General features: G+C 46.8%; 1 protein-coding gene across 8 annotated transcripts in view; it reads left to right on the plus strand.

Annotated features, from left to right (window-relative positions):
- Positions 1-18344, plus strand: part of GMEB1 (glucocorticoid modulatory element binding protein 1) — a 283921-nt gene that overhangs the window by 135123 nt on the left and 130454 nt on the right. For all 8 annotated transcript variants that reach the window (XM_086957554.1, XM_086957559.1, XM_086957560.1 and 5 more), the window contains one exon: positions 11660-11817. In XM_086957554.1, the coding sequence (XP_086813680.1) occupies positions 11660-11817 (158 nt within the window). The remainder of the gene's footprint in view (positions 1-11659; positions 11818-18344) is intronic.

Here is an 18344-nt window from a genome sequence, read left to right on the forward strand (position 1 = left end):
TTACAGTGAGGAAGCACAATGGATAGCCCAGGTAAACAAGTATTTGCAATGCAGTAGGTCTCGCATTAGGAAAGTGTGAGCTATTGGTATTGTAAATGACAATTTTTTTAAAAATATTTGTTGGCTTTGAAAATATCTAAATTTAATAGCATTGTTATTCACAAAGCCAATAGCTTACACTTTTCTAATGTGAGTCCTATTGGCTATGGCAATGCTTGTTGGTAGCAAGCAAGGACAGTGCTGTTGTGGTGCTGAGTGATGATGTGGTTGGGCTGAGTGATGTGGTGGTGTCCCCGAGTGATGTGGTGGTGTCCCCGAGTGATGTGGTGGTGTCCCCGAGTGATGTGGTGGTGTCCCCGAGTAATGTGGTGGTGTCCCCGAGTGATGTGGTGGTGTCCCCGAGTGATGTGGTGGAGCCCCCGAGTGATGTGGTGGAGCCCCCGAGTGATGTGGTGGAGCCCCCGAGTGATGTGGTGGAGCCCCCGAGTGATGTGGTGGAGCCCCCGAGTGATGTGGCGGAGCCACCGAGTGATGTGTCGGTGTCCCCGAGTGAAGTATCCTCTTAATAGACCTGTAAACAAAACCCTCGTTATGTATATAACATTGATTAACAAAGCATGGGATGTGTTATGAAGAGAGACGAGTAGGCACAGATCAATACTACAATGATTTTCTTAGCCAAGAATGGAAGTAGGTCTGCGAGATGAAGAGAGGGTGGTAAATTGGATGAGGAAGATGAATGAATAGGAGACGGGAACAGTAAGCGCGGGAGAGGCGAGGGGGAGAGGAAAGAGGAGGAGGGGCCGAGATCCAAGATCAGCGAGGAAGGAGGTTGGATATAGGCCAAAATTCATAGGAGCAAAAGCAGCGACCAACAGAAGTGAGCCTGTATGAAAGAGAAGAGCCAGGGCAAACAATATGAAACAACAACAAGGTTGAAAGCAAGAGAGGGGAAGAAACAGAGGTAAGGAGAGAGAGACAGAGCTGGATGAAGAACAGACCATGAAAACAAGTAAATAAAGGCTCACAAGAGCGAGGCCAGCAAGTTTGGGCCAGCAAGTTTGGGGGCGCATTCCTTTGAAGTCTGATGGGGAGGGGGAGCGGGGAACGGCTTCTTTTGAAGTCTGATGCCGAGGCTCAGACAAATGGTGGTGTGCAAGCGGCTTCCTTTCAAGTCTGATGGGGAGGCGGGGGAGCAAATGGTGAGCGCGCCCCCGGCGCACATGCACTGGCCATAATCCGCATTCCAAAGCCCTCTGGCAGCCTTTCCTGTAGCCCCTACATAAGTCTTGCCGGAGCAATGCGCAAGCGCATTGGCTCAGGCGAAACCTAAAAAGGGAACAGATGAAGGCAGTACTCCAGACTCTAATGATTGTAAAGGTGGGCTGCATGGGGTTTGGAAATGTGGGACCCTGCGAACTTATGTATATGTCAAGGCATCCAGCGTATTCACGATATTGTTTTATGTCCGAAGCATATGTTCTATGCTTAATAAAAAGAATGTATAAAAAAAAGGAGCAGGCTAGTGGCATAGTTACATTTACGTTAGTGCAAGATCTTTCTCCTCCCACCTTTGAGCCAGACTATAAGAGACTGGAGTCAAAGTGCTGAGATGGCCTGTGGAGGGAGGAGGGCTAGGTGGACTTGGGGAGGGGAAATTGATGTTCTGATTGAATACAATAGTTTTTGAGTGTGTGGACGACGGTATTCATACCTGTGAAGGGAGTTAGCCTTTGGGTATTTGAAGGCTAGTGTTGACTTGTAAACATTACTAGAACCACGGCAAAAGCACCACCGTAAATCTCTAACAGAATTAATGAGCTATGAAGGAGATTAACCAAGAGAAACAATGTCTCTTCCAGGGAACAGCAACTATTCTGAGGTTCAAAACAGCCCTCGTATTCTTTGCATAATATTCTAGTCAGAAGTGATAGTTGATTCTTGTGGGAATCAGTTTTTAGAAGTTCCCTTCCATATCCTGCTGCATTTTTGGAAAGACAAGCTGAAGGCATCATATACTCCATGTGAGAAGACAACTAGCCTTGTGATAGCCAGAATGGAGCTATTAGCATCAGGATGCACTAAAAATTATGAACCCACATCATTCACTCCTGGATCATGGAGATGGGGCAAAAAGGTGTACTCTTTGAAGAAAGACCAGTCTGACAAAAAGCATTAACAGCTTAAGCCTCTACATTAGGATACTGACTCGCTAATCTCTCCAGTTGACAACTCAGGTGAGTCAGAGTTCCAGGTCCAGTGTACCATTGATGGAATTTACATTTTTTTAATGCATTTTTTATAGTCCAGAAAAAATCTACAAAGGGAGCTGGAGCACGTTATAAAGAGTGCATAAAGAGCATGAAAGTGAGTACACAAAATGCAGTGATAGTATAGTGGCTAAAGGATCTAGATAGAAGAAATCACACAAGCATGTGAACTACAGGTGGAGAATATTTTGATACAATGTAAGCTACACTCCACATCAAAGTTAGAAGTATGTTGTGTCCTCTGGTTGATGACTTTAGAAATAATACAATGATTCTACAAAAAGAGAAAGTCGGAGTGTATGAGATATTTTGAAAGGGCGTATGCATAACAAAAATTCTGTTCAGCTGTGATTTTTATGGTGTTTCAATTGCACCAGGAAGTAGTGGGTTTTGTGCATTGAAGAGACAGGAGTTCATTTGTGTAATTTTTGCAGTGTTTTTTCAGTGTTTTACCTAATGGAATGCTATTCCAAACCTGAGGGACAAAAGCTGAGATGATTGTATTAACATGAAGGTTTTAATGTAGCAACGGGTTTACAGATCAGCGTTGTTTCAGCTGCATATGTAGCCTTATCTGCCTAATAGTATTAGTTTGTTTTTCAGGTAGTAAGAGATTTTCATGTTAGTCTTTGAAGGTAATGCTGCTGGCAGATGTGAAGGAGCAGCGCACCCAAAATGGAAGCCATTAACGTTTAATAAATAACTCCTTGTGTCAGTGACTAGTCTTGCAGCATCATGAAGGACGTCTTTCAGAGAGTCTGTCCCGATATCAGGCAGGCCAGTGATGATTGAGATTATACTTTCTAGTCTTGAGAACATCAATGCTTATTTAGTAAGTTTGAGGTCTTCTTGGGTAATAACTGTGAATTGATTTGCTATGTCTTAGCTGATGTTTAGTTCCTTTCACCATTTGATTTTATACACATTTGGCATTTTGCATGCACCCTGAGGAAAGGTCTCGGTCTTTGATGTCTGCATGCCAGTTTTTCACTGCGACTCCTTCTTTAAACTAACCAGAACTAACCAGAAATTCAGTTTTAATTTGATTCAGTTTCAAAAAACATCGGGACATCCAGCTTTTTGTTTGAGAGACAGCCTTTAATTTGGTCAGCTAGTGTTACTTTTCAGTATTATGTGACTCTGCATATTGGTGGTAGGAGAGACCAAATCAGTCTAAAATTGCCAGGAGTTTCAAGATAGAAGTAAAATAGATTGGGGGCTAGTATTAGGGTGCTTGAAGAAATTCAAATGGCCTTTTCACAGGGCATGTACGAGTCATTTATTTTCACCATTTTACATCAACCCTGTATATATGATATGAACCAGCGAAGAATTGCCCCATCACAACATGGGATGTTTGTGTTTATTAATTAATTAGGTCGCGCCTAGCAAACCAGCGCATGTGCTGCTCGCTTGCAAGACTATTGTAGTCGGTTTTGCTGTGGAAGGTCCACCCATGATTCTCATTGGTGCGCGTCAAAATTGCGCACTTTTGATTGGACCGGAGGCATGTTTGTACCCCCCCTGTCTCCTGTTTACCGTGCCTGCCCGGACAGAAGATGTGCACGCGCACAGCGTCTCTTTTGGGGGAGCCAGCGGCACAAACCAGTGCTGGGTATCGAAAAAGACTAGGGCAGGGCCACAAACCATCTTTGACTGGTGGCGTTTCATGTCCTGTTTGGTAAACTTAGGAAGCACTTGGGGCAAACACCTTTTACCACCTACTATGAAGGCAGGTTTCTGGAGTTTCTAAGGTGCAACAAGAACGCTGGAACATTTTTGATGCGTGTTACTTTGTTGTGGTTGTGATGTGTGCTTCTGGCTTTTTGTGCTGCAATATTACAAAGCGATGCTGGCTTGTAAAGTGTTGGGTTGTGTTTGGACTGTTGTGCCGAGCTATGTTTAGTGTGTGATGTTGCATGTGTATGCTATTTTGGTATTTTCTATTGTTTACTCTTTGTCTTCAGTGCTACATGTCCATCCAAAAGCAGCACATGCCTTTAAATTTCCAATACCAGCATTTCTTTAAGTGGGATATAAAACTCGGTGGGGGGTTCTCTCAAAGGGGCATGGCCAATGTAATTCACGGCGTGGCCCTAAAAACACATACGCTAAAAATCTGTTCTTAGCATAGTCCGTCCTTAGTACCGCCCGGTCTCATTTTGTAACCTCCCATGAGGACACTTCCCAGTTACGTGTGTTGTTACTCGGTAAGCTTTAATTACAGCCTCCGGGCACTATTTTCTCAAATAGCTTTCTCCTGCGGCTATTGCAGGCAGGACCCGTTTTCAACTAACGCTTTATTTTTAATATTTATAGCACTGGTGCCAAGCGCATTTGTAATGCAATAGGTCTTGGATTTGCGAGAGTTTAAGCTATTGGCATTGTAAATGACAATGCCTTTTATTTATCTGTTTTAAAAACACAAAATCGTAAATGCAAATCCTATTGCATTGCAAATGCTTGTGTTTTTGAATGAGACTGACCCGTCCAGCAGGATTAGCAGACATATATTTTTTCTTTTCAAACATTTGGTAGACCTCAGTTATCACTTTCAGTGCTGTCCCTGGACCGAAAACATAGTTGGTAACTGTTTTAGAGATTGTTTTCTTTAATTAATTTGTTTAGCTAAACAGTTTAATAGGATCTTAGCAACAAATGCAGTTCAATTAGTCGACAATAGTTGACTTTGCAGTTAGCCAGCATTAGATAACAAGATAAACCTCTGGGTGTAACTATTCAAGGCTGTTCTCAATGATATTCCACAAGTAGGGCAGTTTTTGAAAGGCTTGAACATTTTGTTTTTTTTAAATTCTTTTTATTGGTAGTAAGCAAACCTGGATCAACGTATAGACATTATTTCAGAAACATTGATAATAAGCTGTCACCTGCCAAGAGACGCCTTGGTACAATTCTGATAACATAGAGTGGAATATAGGCTCATTTCAGGTGCAACATTTCAGACATACCCAGCGGGAAAGGTTTTGCCCCATATTGCCCAGCCCATAGCCACTTCTGTGCTACACCAGGGTTAATCTATCTGTAATTGCTATCCTCCTGTCATATTACTACTTTTTTTTACTTATTTTTTTAACAAACAAAACATTTAAACTTTGTTGCTATTGACAGCATCTGGCGATATAGGCATCCATCCACACATTGTGCTTTTGTGTCTAGGTTTGATGTTCGAGAGAGGTTTTCACGTGGTGCAGCGTCCCTCACGCCCTGTCCCCAACTGGGTTATGTGTGGGTGAGGGAAGAATGATGTGAAGGAGGCATAAGTGGGGGGTGGACGGATAGAGAAGGCATAGTTCATTCACAAGGTCTCCGAGGCATCGGAATGTAAGCCAGCCGGTGGATGAGACCGGAGTGCATGTTGTGGGCCCGGAAGTATTGCCATGGTGAGGGGGGAAACCTGTTGTTGTAGTCAGTAGAAAAGCTTGAAAGTTACTCTGGTTCAAGAGACCCTCGTTATCTCTACATCTTGTAACTTTAGACTTCTAAGTAATTTCACCTTTGACTGGTTCTCAGTTCCCATTATTCTTTAGGGTGGCAGGATTTTTGGTTTGGTGCACGTGCCATATTTATCTTCGTTAAGGGGCCGGCTATAGAGAGCTACAGCAAACGACCAACAAGCGCATACTGGAAGCTGTAACTTATAGCGAGCCTAATGAGATCTGAAACAATCTGGATATTGGTAAAGTCTTTGAATTGCCTTTCTGTAGAATGACCTTGCCCATATAAGTAATAAATGGATTTTAGCGCATGCCAGACTAAGCACTATAAAATTGTTTGGTCATAATTCAGCCAACAAAATACTAGGACCTTTGGTTTCCTTTGTTCATAATTCTGTAACTTCTCTGGAATAGCAAACGGCTGCTAATGCATTTTCCTTTGCCAACCTACTTGGGAACAAGTGGTTTGCCATTTTAAAAGGCCCATCAGCCGAGGCAGAACTCAGCGGCACCCTGAAAACTGGAAAAAATTAAAGGAAAATTAGATTGATCTATTTGCAAAAGGTAATGTGGTCTAGTATCCCTTTTCCAAGCAACGTTATTATTGTTTCTCCTTTCTGCAGATTAGCTTCCAGCCATATGTATGTTTGGTGTCCTGGCTAGAGGGCGGATTTGAGGGCCATTTACATATTTCTTTGTGTCCGTTTTTTTCTTTCTTTGAGCGAAGAATGTGAAGAAGGAAACCCATAAGTAAGTCCCTTGTTCCATATTCATAGGTGAGACTTGCTCGGTTTCATTCTGGGAATCAACTTCTGTAACCCAGGTGCATTTAATGCTAGAGTCATTAATGTATGAACAGTGCTCATTACTGGACTGTTTCATCCCACTAGCACCCGTAGTGCCCAGTTGATCTCTAGCTAGGTTTGTGCTTTGGAAATATGTATATGTAATATATCCTTTCATGGCATCAACACTGGACAGGAGCTGGTCATTGGACTGGCGCAACTCCTGGCACAGAGACCCTAATATGTTATGTTATGTTATGTTATGTTAACTCCATTTTTAAGCACACAGCTGCCCCATCTAAGGGGCGTCCCGGCGCTGCGCCTGGAAAGGAACACAACACGAACAGAAAAAGAAGAGATGACAGAATGGATAAAATTAACAGCTATTTGGGAAGATAACAGTTTTTACAGCCTTCCTAAATGACAAGAGGTCATCCATGGAACGAATATGAGCAGGAAGGGAGTTCCACAATTTAGGGGCAAGTACTCTGAAAGAGCTGCCGCCAGACCTACTTCTCAGAAAACGAGGGACTATAGCGAAGTTTTGTCCACAGGATCTCAGCTGACGGGAAGGAGTGTAAGGGAGAATAAGATGCTCCAAAATCGGAGGAGAAGCAAGTTTTAAAATCTTAAAAGACAGACATAAAGTCTTAAATTCTATCCTCTGAGGCACAGGCAGCCAGTGGAGCTTGGCAATAGTGCTTCTAGCAGAACAAAATCTGGGAAGGCCAACTAAGGCCCTGGCTGCAGCGTTCTGAACACGCTGCAATCTCAGAATTTCGGCCTGATTGTCTCCAAGCAGCAAAGAGCTCGCATAATCGAGCCTGGACAATATAACTGCCTGAATGATCAGTTGACGAGTCGGAGCATCAAAGAAGTTCAACACCGGCCTAAGCCCACGTAAAGTGCCAAAACAAGTTGCAGCAACTTTTTTTGTGTGGCAGGAGAAACTGAGCGTCGGGTCTAGCCACACACCCAAAATTTTCACCTCAACGGCCGGACTCTGGGTAGGGCCGAGGTCAGCTGGCCACCACCTGTCACCCCAAAGGTTGCTCTGTTTACCCACGATCAATACCTCGATTTTATTCGCATTGAGCTGCAGGCAATTCGCCGTCATCCATCCAGCCACCGCACGGAGACCCTCACGAAAGTTAGAGGCCTCAAGGTCAGAGTTGCCACTAAGTGCCACCGCAAGCTGCGTGTCGTCAGCTTAGGACACCATAGTAAGGTCCCAGCGCTTGGCGACAGCAGCCAGCAGCTGCACATAAAGATTGAAAAGCGTGGGGCTCAGTGCTGAACCCTGTGGAACTCCCTGTTCGATGAGGTGGGATTTAGATTCAAAGGGAGGTGTAAAAACCCGAAAGGTACGATCAGAAAGAAATGATCGAAACCATTCCTGAGCTGGACCCTTGACACCCGCCTCATCCAGCCGCTGCAGAAGTATTGGATGGGAAACGGTGTCAAAGGCGGCACTGAGATCTAAAAGTACCAGGGCCGCCGTTTGACCCGCATCCAACACAGCGCGCAGATGTTCTACCATGGAAAGGAGAGCTGTCTCAGTGCTGTGCCCAGCACGGAAGCCATTCTGCGAACGGTCTAGGATGTTAGCAGATAGTAAATGACTGGACAGAATGCTGTTAACATGGGCTTCTGTCACCTTCGCAGTCCACAGGAGGAGGGAGATAGGACGATAGTTCTCAAGCTTTAAGGGGCCAGCGACTGTTTTTTCAGGATGGGAGTGACGTGAGCTTGTTTCCATCTCAAGGGAACTTTACCCGAGGAGAGGGATAGATTTATAAGATGACTAATGGGGGCAGGCAGAGGGCAGCTGAGTCTTTGAATTGGCCAGGTCTAAGTGGATCCACAGGGGAACAAGATTTCACTTTAACTGCCAATTTCTCAAACTCCTCCACCGAAAGAGCAGGAAGAGTTGAAAGAATCAAGTTGGTATTAAAAGTGGATAACGACTCCTCCCTTATAAGCGTAGTACTAGGGAAGGAGCGATAGATGTTAGACACTTTTTCCACAAAGAAAGCTGCGAGAGCCTCACAGTGAGATGATGAACAGACCTCAGGCACTGAGGCTCTGTTAGCAGTAAGGTCTTTTAAAACTTTAAAAATCAATTTAGTGAGATTGAGGCTAGTGTTGAATTCAAGAGAATAATAAGCTGCACGATCCCTGCTGACAGCTCGGTGATAGAATTTGACTTTAGCAAGATAAACGGTTTTCAGTCCTGCTTCGTAGGTCCTACGCCAAGCTCTCTGCTTGTCTGCAAGTGGCTTTCAAAAGACGTAAGGAGTCATTATACCATGGACTGGATACAGACCGGCTGCTCTTACTCCATGCCGCAGGAATTAGAGCGTCAAGAGCTTTGGTGATCCAGGCACAAAAAAGGGTATAACCAGACTTAACATCGTCAAAAGAAGCCAAAGGAGAGGACTCCAGGAAGTGGTGGAACTCTGCAAGTTTGAATTTTTTCCAAGGACGTCTAAAAATAGCTCTGTCAGATGTTTTATACAGAGGGTCCTGAGTGGTGACCTGAAACTCGATCAGATAGTGATCACTCCTGGCTATAGGTCTAGGCGTACTAACCTTCACCACACTCAAATTAGTGAACAATGGGTCCAGAATATGACCACAGTTATGTGTGGGGTGGGAGATCAACTGTAATAGTTGAAGAGCCTCCAGGTCAGCAAGAATACCACTTATCACTGGAGTATTAAAAGCATCATCAAAATGAAGATTAAGATCCCCAATGATGGTAAAGTTAGCTGGGACAGACGCCAAAGAGCTAACAAGCTCAGGAAGTGCTTTCCTAAATGCTGTATCGCTACCTGGTGGTCGATAAATCACCAAACCAGACAGAGTAAAATGATGGTTTATAGAAATAGCAAAGGAAGCACATTCACAACCAGCTATATCTATCGGTTTCCAAATACAAGGGTAACAGGATTTTATGGCCATGGCAATACCTCCTCCTCTAGAATGACGATTAAGCGTAAAAATAACGTAATTCGAAGGAAGAGCAAGATTAATTATAGCCAAGGCATCGTCCTGTAGCCAAGTTTCAGTCATGCAAAATATATCAGGGGATTCCTGAGATACCAGGTCATTGATGTCCTGATGATGTTTAGACGGGGACCTAACATTAAGGTGCCAGATTTTTAAGTGTGGAGACGACGGAGTGTGGGGAGCAGGAATGGCCGATAGAAAGTCCACTACAAGGTGGGATGTCATAAAAGCAGATATAGGAGAGGAAATAGGAAGGCACAGCTTACCACAGGGACACACATAAGGGCCACATAACGGGAAAACAGGAGTAATATGGCAAGGAGTGATTGTATCTCGCAGTCTAAGGATTTGCTCCCTAGAATATAAGAGAGCCATCGGAAGATTGGAAATAACCAGAGTACTGCCACGCTTAACGCTGATGGGCGCAGACGGGCAGGACTCTGGCACGACTCGGGCACAGGGAAGGCGCACCCGCTGCATGTCACCGCTGCGCGCTGAGTAGTGCGCCTTAAGTAGGCGTAACACACTTCTCAAGAGCGCTAGAATGCTCGAAAATGGCCCCCAAGAATGACCCATTCGCTCCCAAGATGGCGAGCAAAAATGCAGATCCCCGGAACCGGACCCGCTCGAGCAGCGGTGATTCACCAAATTACAATGCAGGTAAGTGGGCGGGAGGGAGCACGAGCACGCAGTAAAAACAGGGAAAATAGAAATTAAATGAAAGTAAATAAAAAACGGGAGGTTTAAAATAGAGACGCATGCATAGCATCCACATCTAACCAGAACTAGGCATTTATATGTCTCTTCCTCATTCTCCTCAACATTAACAACATAAATATCTGGCCAGAACTGGTCGTTGGACTGGCCTTTCCTCAGCCAGTCATGCACTGTAGCTTGCACCTTATATGATGCCCATCTCTGCATTCCCTGCTCAGCAGATATAATACAATATTCTTAAAAATGTGTCCAAGAAATGTGTGTGAAAAATAACCTCTCTTGGCACAAGTTACTTTACAGTGCTTGCTATTGGCTCTGGTCCCCTTCTTGTCCTCCAATTTGAAAGAGTGCTTTTGGTAAGCGTGGAGCCATCCTCTTAGCAAAACCATGTTGAACTTCAGAGAGTTGTGGTAGAAAATGTAAATTAGTTAACGCGAAGCAATCGAAATGGGCAGCGAGAGCTTAGTCTAGGGCAATCTTAATGGCGTATTGATATATTGGGGGAATGGAGAGAATGACTTGTCTGTCTTAAAGGACCATGGGGATTGTGGTCTTTTTTGCATGTAGAATAGTATACCAAGTTACTAGACAAGTGCTTTCTATACTTTTCGTAAGTGCTCTAATGAGTCAAGTGGCTGTCAAGAGGTATGAAATTACATTTTTAAAAGTATTAACAAATAACCTGGATTTGTATAGCTCCCTTTCACCCATAAATATGTTGGCGCTAAAAGACAGATGTTAACTGATATCCAACTTGATTGTACTCATTTTATCGACACAGTAGGATTCAAACATTGGTCTAACATAGATTCCCTACAGTGGGTGCATTTGTCTATTGAGCCTTTAGATATGGCTGAATCGTGAAGTACAAAAGTAGAAATAATTAATGCAGCTTTAGATACATACCACTAAAATACATAAACTGCATTGTAAACATCTTCTTTCTTTTGTTTCCTGGTAGGATTGTGGACTATTTAGAGTTCACAGATCTGTAGTTGTGGGACAAGGAGGAACCATTTGTTGTCAAAATGTTGAGGGAACACCAATGAGCTAGAAAAAAACAATTCCACTGGCAAACTGCCACATTCTGGTTTGCTCCATCTCCATAGTGATTGCAATGATAGTGATTAAGGTTTTAATTGGTGAAGATGGTATTGGGATCCAGAGGGCATATGGACACATCTGCAAGGTTATAGCTCTTTTGGTTTTGTTCTGTTGTAGGCTTTTCTGATTAGCTATCCCTTCCGTTTTGTTCTAATGCTTGTTCATTCCTGTTGAAGTTAATACAATTTGTATTTTGGAAACAGCAAAGCGGAATTCTGAAGCAGTTGCAAAGATGCAGTTTTACGTAGGGAGGCCATTCAAAGAATTGTTCCCAAAAACGTTTTTTTTCTTCTTTCTAATGAATACCTCTACTCAGGAAGATGATGGATTCAGGTCAGATTGACTTTTACCAGCATGATAAAGTCTGCACTAACACCTGCCGGAGCACCAAGTTTGACCTCTTGATCAGCAGCGCTAGAGCACCAGTGCCCGGGGCACCAAGCAGCGTTCTGCAGACTCCAACTTCGTCTGATGGTAAGGAGGTGAACCTGCCCGTTATCAGTTACAGCCATCCCCCTCTTCAGGGCTTCAATTGTGATTTTTTTTTTGTTTGTTTGTTCCTTTTTGCATTCACCTAGAGTGTTACTTACACATACCTTTTCTTCCCTTCGATGTGGGGTGGTAGGATATGATTAGCAAGCAATTCAAACCCTTTTGTTTGTTCTTGCACTTGCAAGGTGCTTTTAATTCGGTACGGCCTGGGCAGAACTTGTGGAATTAACTCTGCAGAATCACACAGATGCACATAAAAACTGAGAGATTCCACAGAGTTCAACCAATGGGCGGAATATGCATGTCACATGGTTGCTCTTCAGTTTTAGCTCCGGTTGCACGTTCCACGCTGAAAAGTCAGCACTAACTGCACAACCCTGTTTAGGTCTCGTAGAGAGACCTAATGTCGCCCATCCACAAAGTTGACTTTTATGATGAGGATTTTCAACAGTTCCCGTGAATCACAATCACATGACCTGCTCTCATGCACGAGCCTTCCCCCTGGCAGCAGCATTTCTCCTTTCACGGCCACCAGGCCACTTCAAAGGGTTCCGCTGCCCCGCCCCTGCTTCACAGCCATCTGTTCCTCTCTCCCCGCACACAGCCTCTCAGACTTCCCCTCTCTGCTGCCAGCCTTAGGGCCGCCTCTGGGTTCCCAGCCTCGGCTCTGCTGGCATCTCGTCTCCTCTCTTAATGTGCTCCCACCGCTCCTTCCCCCACTCCTTGTTGATTTTCCTTTCTGCAGTTACTTCTAAATCTTGCCTCCTTATCCATGGACCCTTTCCTTCTCTCATTCCCTATTTTTGCACGTCTTTTTGCATGCTTCACCCCTCACACTTCCCCCTCATGTAGCTTTAGCTCCGTCTACTCTTTTCCCATAATAGTGTACTTCTCCCCTTCTTCCTCCCTCATATCTACCTCTGTTTTTCATTATTGTACCCTGGGTGCTCGTCTCACGGCGATAGGGCCTATTGCAGACTCTCATGCTCTGAGTGGGTACTGCCTCCTCCTGCCTTTGCCCTGTGGTTTTGTTTTCCTTTTCCCGTGTTCCTCCCGTCCTTTGTTCTTGCTCTTTCCCCACCTCTCTGTAGTGTTTTTATCATTCAGCTTTACCCAGCTCCACATCCGCATGATTCTCTGCTCTGCTCTCATTTCTGTACTGCCAACACGCCAAGCGCAGGCTCGGGGCTTTGCCTGTCAAGCGCCTGGGGTTCGTGCCTTCGATTAGGTTCCAATTTGGAAATGTCACACTTTTTTCTGCAAATGTTTTATTTAAACGCCACTATGATTTGTGTCTATGTTGTTGTTTTTAATGGAATCGGTGCTCTTAGCCAATTGTTGGCAAAGTTTGGGATAGCTTAACTCGTGCCCTTTTTGTGAAGCTGCAGCAGACTCCTTAATGGTAAACAGAAGTCACTCAGCCCCATGTGCCTAATGAGATGTTTGTCCCCATTCTGCAGGAGGGTGACGAGCTCACTGGGTCTCTTACTCGGGTGTGTAAATGGATCTCACAGCTGAGCAAAGCACGAGTGTCCACACACCCAACCCAGCGCCAGTAAGCGAGTCTCTTATGCCACCTCAGGAAGCTCAATTATGTCCAACAAGTCACATATTGTCTCAAAGTAAACGCATTTGCAGGTACAAAAGTACATTGATTGATTAGAGCAGTGCCTAATTTGAGACGGTGGTTTCTGATGGAGCTACCGGCACTCCTTTTTTGCGCTAGACCTTACCCCCAGTCAGCTTTCCAATTAACTGGGGCGCTTCCTGCCTTTGTAAAACTGCCGAAGAACAGCTTAATAGCTTTGGCCGAGCCTTCTGCCTGCCTCCTGCCTTGAAGGCAATCTGCTTCTCCGCCCCCCTGGCAGCCAAACGCTCTTCAAAGGGTTTGCTCCACGCCCCCGCCTGCACCACTCTCCATACTTCTCCTGTCCAGCCTGTGCCTTCTCTCCCTACCCGTAACCCTGCCCCACCACCTCTCGATATTGCTGCTTGTTTTTCGTGCGTTCTTTCTATGTTCTGTTTTATCTGTCTTTGCCGATCTTTTTTCCTCTCCTCCATCTTTTATTCTTTCTTCTCATCCACCCTCCTCTCTTTTCATTGTTTCCTGCATTGTCCGCCCATATTTGCTCCTATTACCCGTTCTCTACTTCTGTTCTTTTTCTTGTCCGCTCTCTCCATATACAGAATTCATTATTCTCTTATTGTCTCGGTTGTTCCTTCTGCAGTCTTTCCTTATCTCAACCCATCTTTCGTTGCTTTAAAGTTCCTCCCCGTTTCATGCTCTGTCTGCTCCTAAGTATTGCGCCGCGAGGGGAAGCAGTGTGCTCTATTTCAGTGTATACAGTACACTTACTCTTTCCCTCTTTCCCTGGCTCCCTCACCCCTCCTCAACTCCCTGCCCCCCCCTCTCTTTAGACCCCCCCCTCCCGCACTGCTGTAATTACTGCTCTGATGAGCTCCGTGCCCCTCCAGAACACACAGCGAGAGCCGCCTCCGGCTCTCGTTAACACCCCTCGATGAGACAGACAGGAGCCGAGGCTGCAGCACAGACTCAAGGGCAGGGACAGGGGAGAGTGCACGCAGACGAGCTGCACCACCCCACAGCGGGGGGCTCCTGTATCAGCATCCACAGACCTCCCAGCAATCACCATCCACAGACCGCCCCAGCCACCACCATCCACAGACCCTCCCAGCCATCACATCCACAGACCCTCCCAGCCATCACCATCCACAGACCCTCCCAGCCATCACCATCCACAGACCCTCCCAGCCATCACCATCCACAGACCCTCCCAGCCATCACCATCCCCAGACCCTCCCAGCCATCACCATCCACAGACCCTCCCAGCCATCACCATCAACAGACCGCTCCAGCCATCACCATCCACAGACCCTCCCAGCCATCACCATCCAGACCTCCCAGCCATCACCATCCACAGACCTCCCAGCCATCACCATCCACAGACCTCCCAGCATTTACCATCCACAGACCTCCCAGCATTTACCATCCACAGACCTCCCAGCATTTACCATCCACAGACCTCCCAGCATTTACCATCCACAGACCTCCCAGCATTTACCATCCACAGACCTCCCAGCATTTACCATCCACAGACCTCCCAGCATTTACCATCCACAGACCTCCCAGCATTTACCATCCACAGACCTCCCAGCATTTACCATCCACAGACCGCCCAGTCATCACCATCCACAGACCGCCCAGCCATCACCATCCACAGACCGCCCTGCCATCACCATTCACAGACCGGCCTGCCATCACCATCCACAGACCGCCCTGCCATCACCATCCACAGACCCACCCAGCCATCACCATCCACAGACCCACCCAGCCATCACCATCCACAGACCCACCCAGCAATCACCATCCACAGACCCTCCCAGCCAGGTCTGCTGCACCGCCATCCACAGACCTCTAGACCACAAGCCCCTACAATACCATCCACAGACCCACTCACAGCCAGGAAGACTGGACCACCATCCACATGCCCCCCCTTTATCTATCTATCGCCCTGACTCTATCTATCTATCGCCCTGACTCTATCTATCTATTGCCCTCACTCTATCTATCGCCCTCACTCTATCTATCACTCCTATCTATCTATCTTTTGCCCTCACTCTATCCATCTGTCGCCCTCGCTCTATCGCCCTCGCCCTCACTCTATCGCCCTCACTCTATCGCCCTCACTCTATCTCAACCCATCTTTCGTTGCTTTAAAGTTCCTCCCCGTTTCATGCTCTGTCTGCTCCTAAGTATTGCGCCGCGAGGGGAAGCAGTGTGCTCTATTTCAGTGTATACAGTACACTTACTCTTTCCCTCTTTCCCTGGCTCCCTCACCCCTCCTCAACTCCCTGCCCCCCCCTCTCTTTAGACCCCCCCCTCCCGCACTGCTGTAATTACTGCTCTGATGAGCTCCGTGCCCCTCCAGAACACACAGCGAGAGCCGCCTCCGGCTCTCGTTAACACCCCTCGATGAGACAGACAGGAGCCGAGGCTGCAGCACAGACTCAAGGGCAGGGACAGGGGAGAGTGCACGCAGACGAGCTGCACCACCCCACAGCGGGGGGCTCCTGTATCAGCATCCACAGACCTCCCAGCAATCACCATCCACAGACCGCCCCAGCCACCACCATCCACAGACCCTCCCAGCCATCACCATCCACAGACCCTCCCAGCCATCACCATCCACAGACCCTCCCAGCCATCACCATCCACAGACCCTCCCAGCCATCACCATCCACAGACCCTCCCAGCCATCACCATCCCCAGACCCTCCCAGCCATCACCATCCACAGACCCTCCCAGCCATCACCATCAACAGACCGCCCCAGCCATCACCATCCACAGACCCTCCCAGCCATCACCATCCAGACCTCCCAGCCATCACCATCCACAGACCTCCCAGCCATCACCATCCACAGACCTCCCAGCATTTACCATCCACAGACCTCCCAGCATTTACCATCCACAGACCTCCCAGCATTTACCATCCACAGACCTCCCAGCATTTACCATCCACAGACCTCCCAGCATTTACCATCCACAGACCTCCCAGCATTTACCATCCACAGACCTCCCAGCATTTACCATCCACAGACCGCCCAGTCATCACCATCCACAGACCGCCCAGTCATCACCATCCACAGACCGCCCTGCCATCACCATCCACAGACCGCCCTGCCATCACCATTCACAGACCGGCCTGCCATCACCATCCACAGACCGCCCTGCCATCACCATCCACAGACCCACCCAGCCATCACCATCCACAGACCCACCCAGCCATCACCATCCACAGACCCACCCAGCAATCACCATCCACAGACCCTCCCAGCCAGGTCTGCTGCACCGCCATCCACAGACCTCTAGACCACAAGCCCCTACAATACCATCCACAGACCCACTCACAGCCAGGAAGACTGGACCACCATCCACATGCCCCCCCTTTATCTATCTATCGCCCTGACTCTATCTATCTATCGCCCTGACTCTATCTATTGCCCTCACTCTATCTATCGCCCTCACTCTATCTATCACTCCTATCTATCTATCTATCTTTTGCCCTCACTCTATCCATCTGTCGCCCTCGCTCTATCGCCCTCGCCCTCACTCTATCGCCCTCACTCTATCGCCCTCACTCTATCGCCCTCACACTATCGCCCTCACTCTATCGCCCTCACTCTATCGCCCTCACTCTATCGCCCTCACAGAATCACTATGCGCTACCACAACATCACTATGCGCTACCACAACATCACTATGCGCTACCACAACATCACTATGCGCTACCACAACATCACTATGCGCTACCACAACATCACTATGCGCTACCACAACATCACTATGCCCTACCACAACATCACTATGCCCTACCACAACATCACTATGCCCTACCACAACATCACTATGCCCTACCACAACATCACTATGCCCTACCACAACATCACTATGCCCTACCACAACATCACTATGCCCTACCACAACATCACTATGCGCTACCACAACATCACTATGCGCTACCACAACATCACTATGCGCTACCACAACATCACTATGCGCTACCACAACATCACTATGCCCTACCACAACATCACTATGCGCTACCACAACATCACTATGCGCTACCACAACATCACTATGCGCTACCACAACATCACTATGCCCTACCACAACATCACTATGCCCTACCACAACATCACTATGCCCTACCACAACATCACTATGCCCTACCACAACATCACTATGCCCTACCACAACATCACTATGCCCTACCACAACATCACTATGCCCTACCACAACATCACTGAATGCCACCACAACATCACTGAATGCCACCACAACATCAATCTGCGCGCCACCACAACATCAATCTGCGCAACCATTCAACAACAACTGGTTTAAATATGTTCTCTCAATGCATTGCAAATGCGTGTTCTCTGTTGCCCGGATGCAGACGCAGCTGGCTTGTCTCTCCAGGGCCGAACACCCTGACATCTTTCAAGACTACCCAGGTTGGGATAACCCCTTGCTTTCTTTAACAAAACACATGGGTAAAAGACTGTCATTTACAATGCCAATAGCTCTCTCACAAGTGCACGACTTATTACATTGCACATGTTTGTTGCCATTCATCAGTCACCACCTTTACCCATCCACAAACAGAACACCCTTACAGCAATTGCACACTACTCATTTACAGCAAAACAAGCCTGTCCACACTTCAACAACCACTACAAAATCCCACAAACCAAACTACACCCTTCTAGCCCAACTACCACCCAATAGTACCTTCACTCTCATACAAAACACCACTCTGTCCTGTACCTCTAACAAATCCACACGCCACATTATACATAACTTTAGTCCATTCATACACATACTCCCTGTTCATACAAAACACCAGCTTTACCCTCTACTTGCCCCCAACAGACCCCTTTCTGTCACCCCAAACCTATACTCAACCCTCCATCATATCATCCACCAACGC

The sequence above is a fragment of the Lissotriton vulgaris genome, chromosome 2_1, assembly GCF_964263255.1.
Source record: "Lissotriton vulgaris chromosome 2_1, aLisVul1.2, whole genome shotgun sequence".
Lineage (NCBI taxonomy): Eukaryota > Metazoa > Chordata > Amphibia > Caudata > Salamandridae > Lissotriton > Lissotriton vulgaris.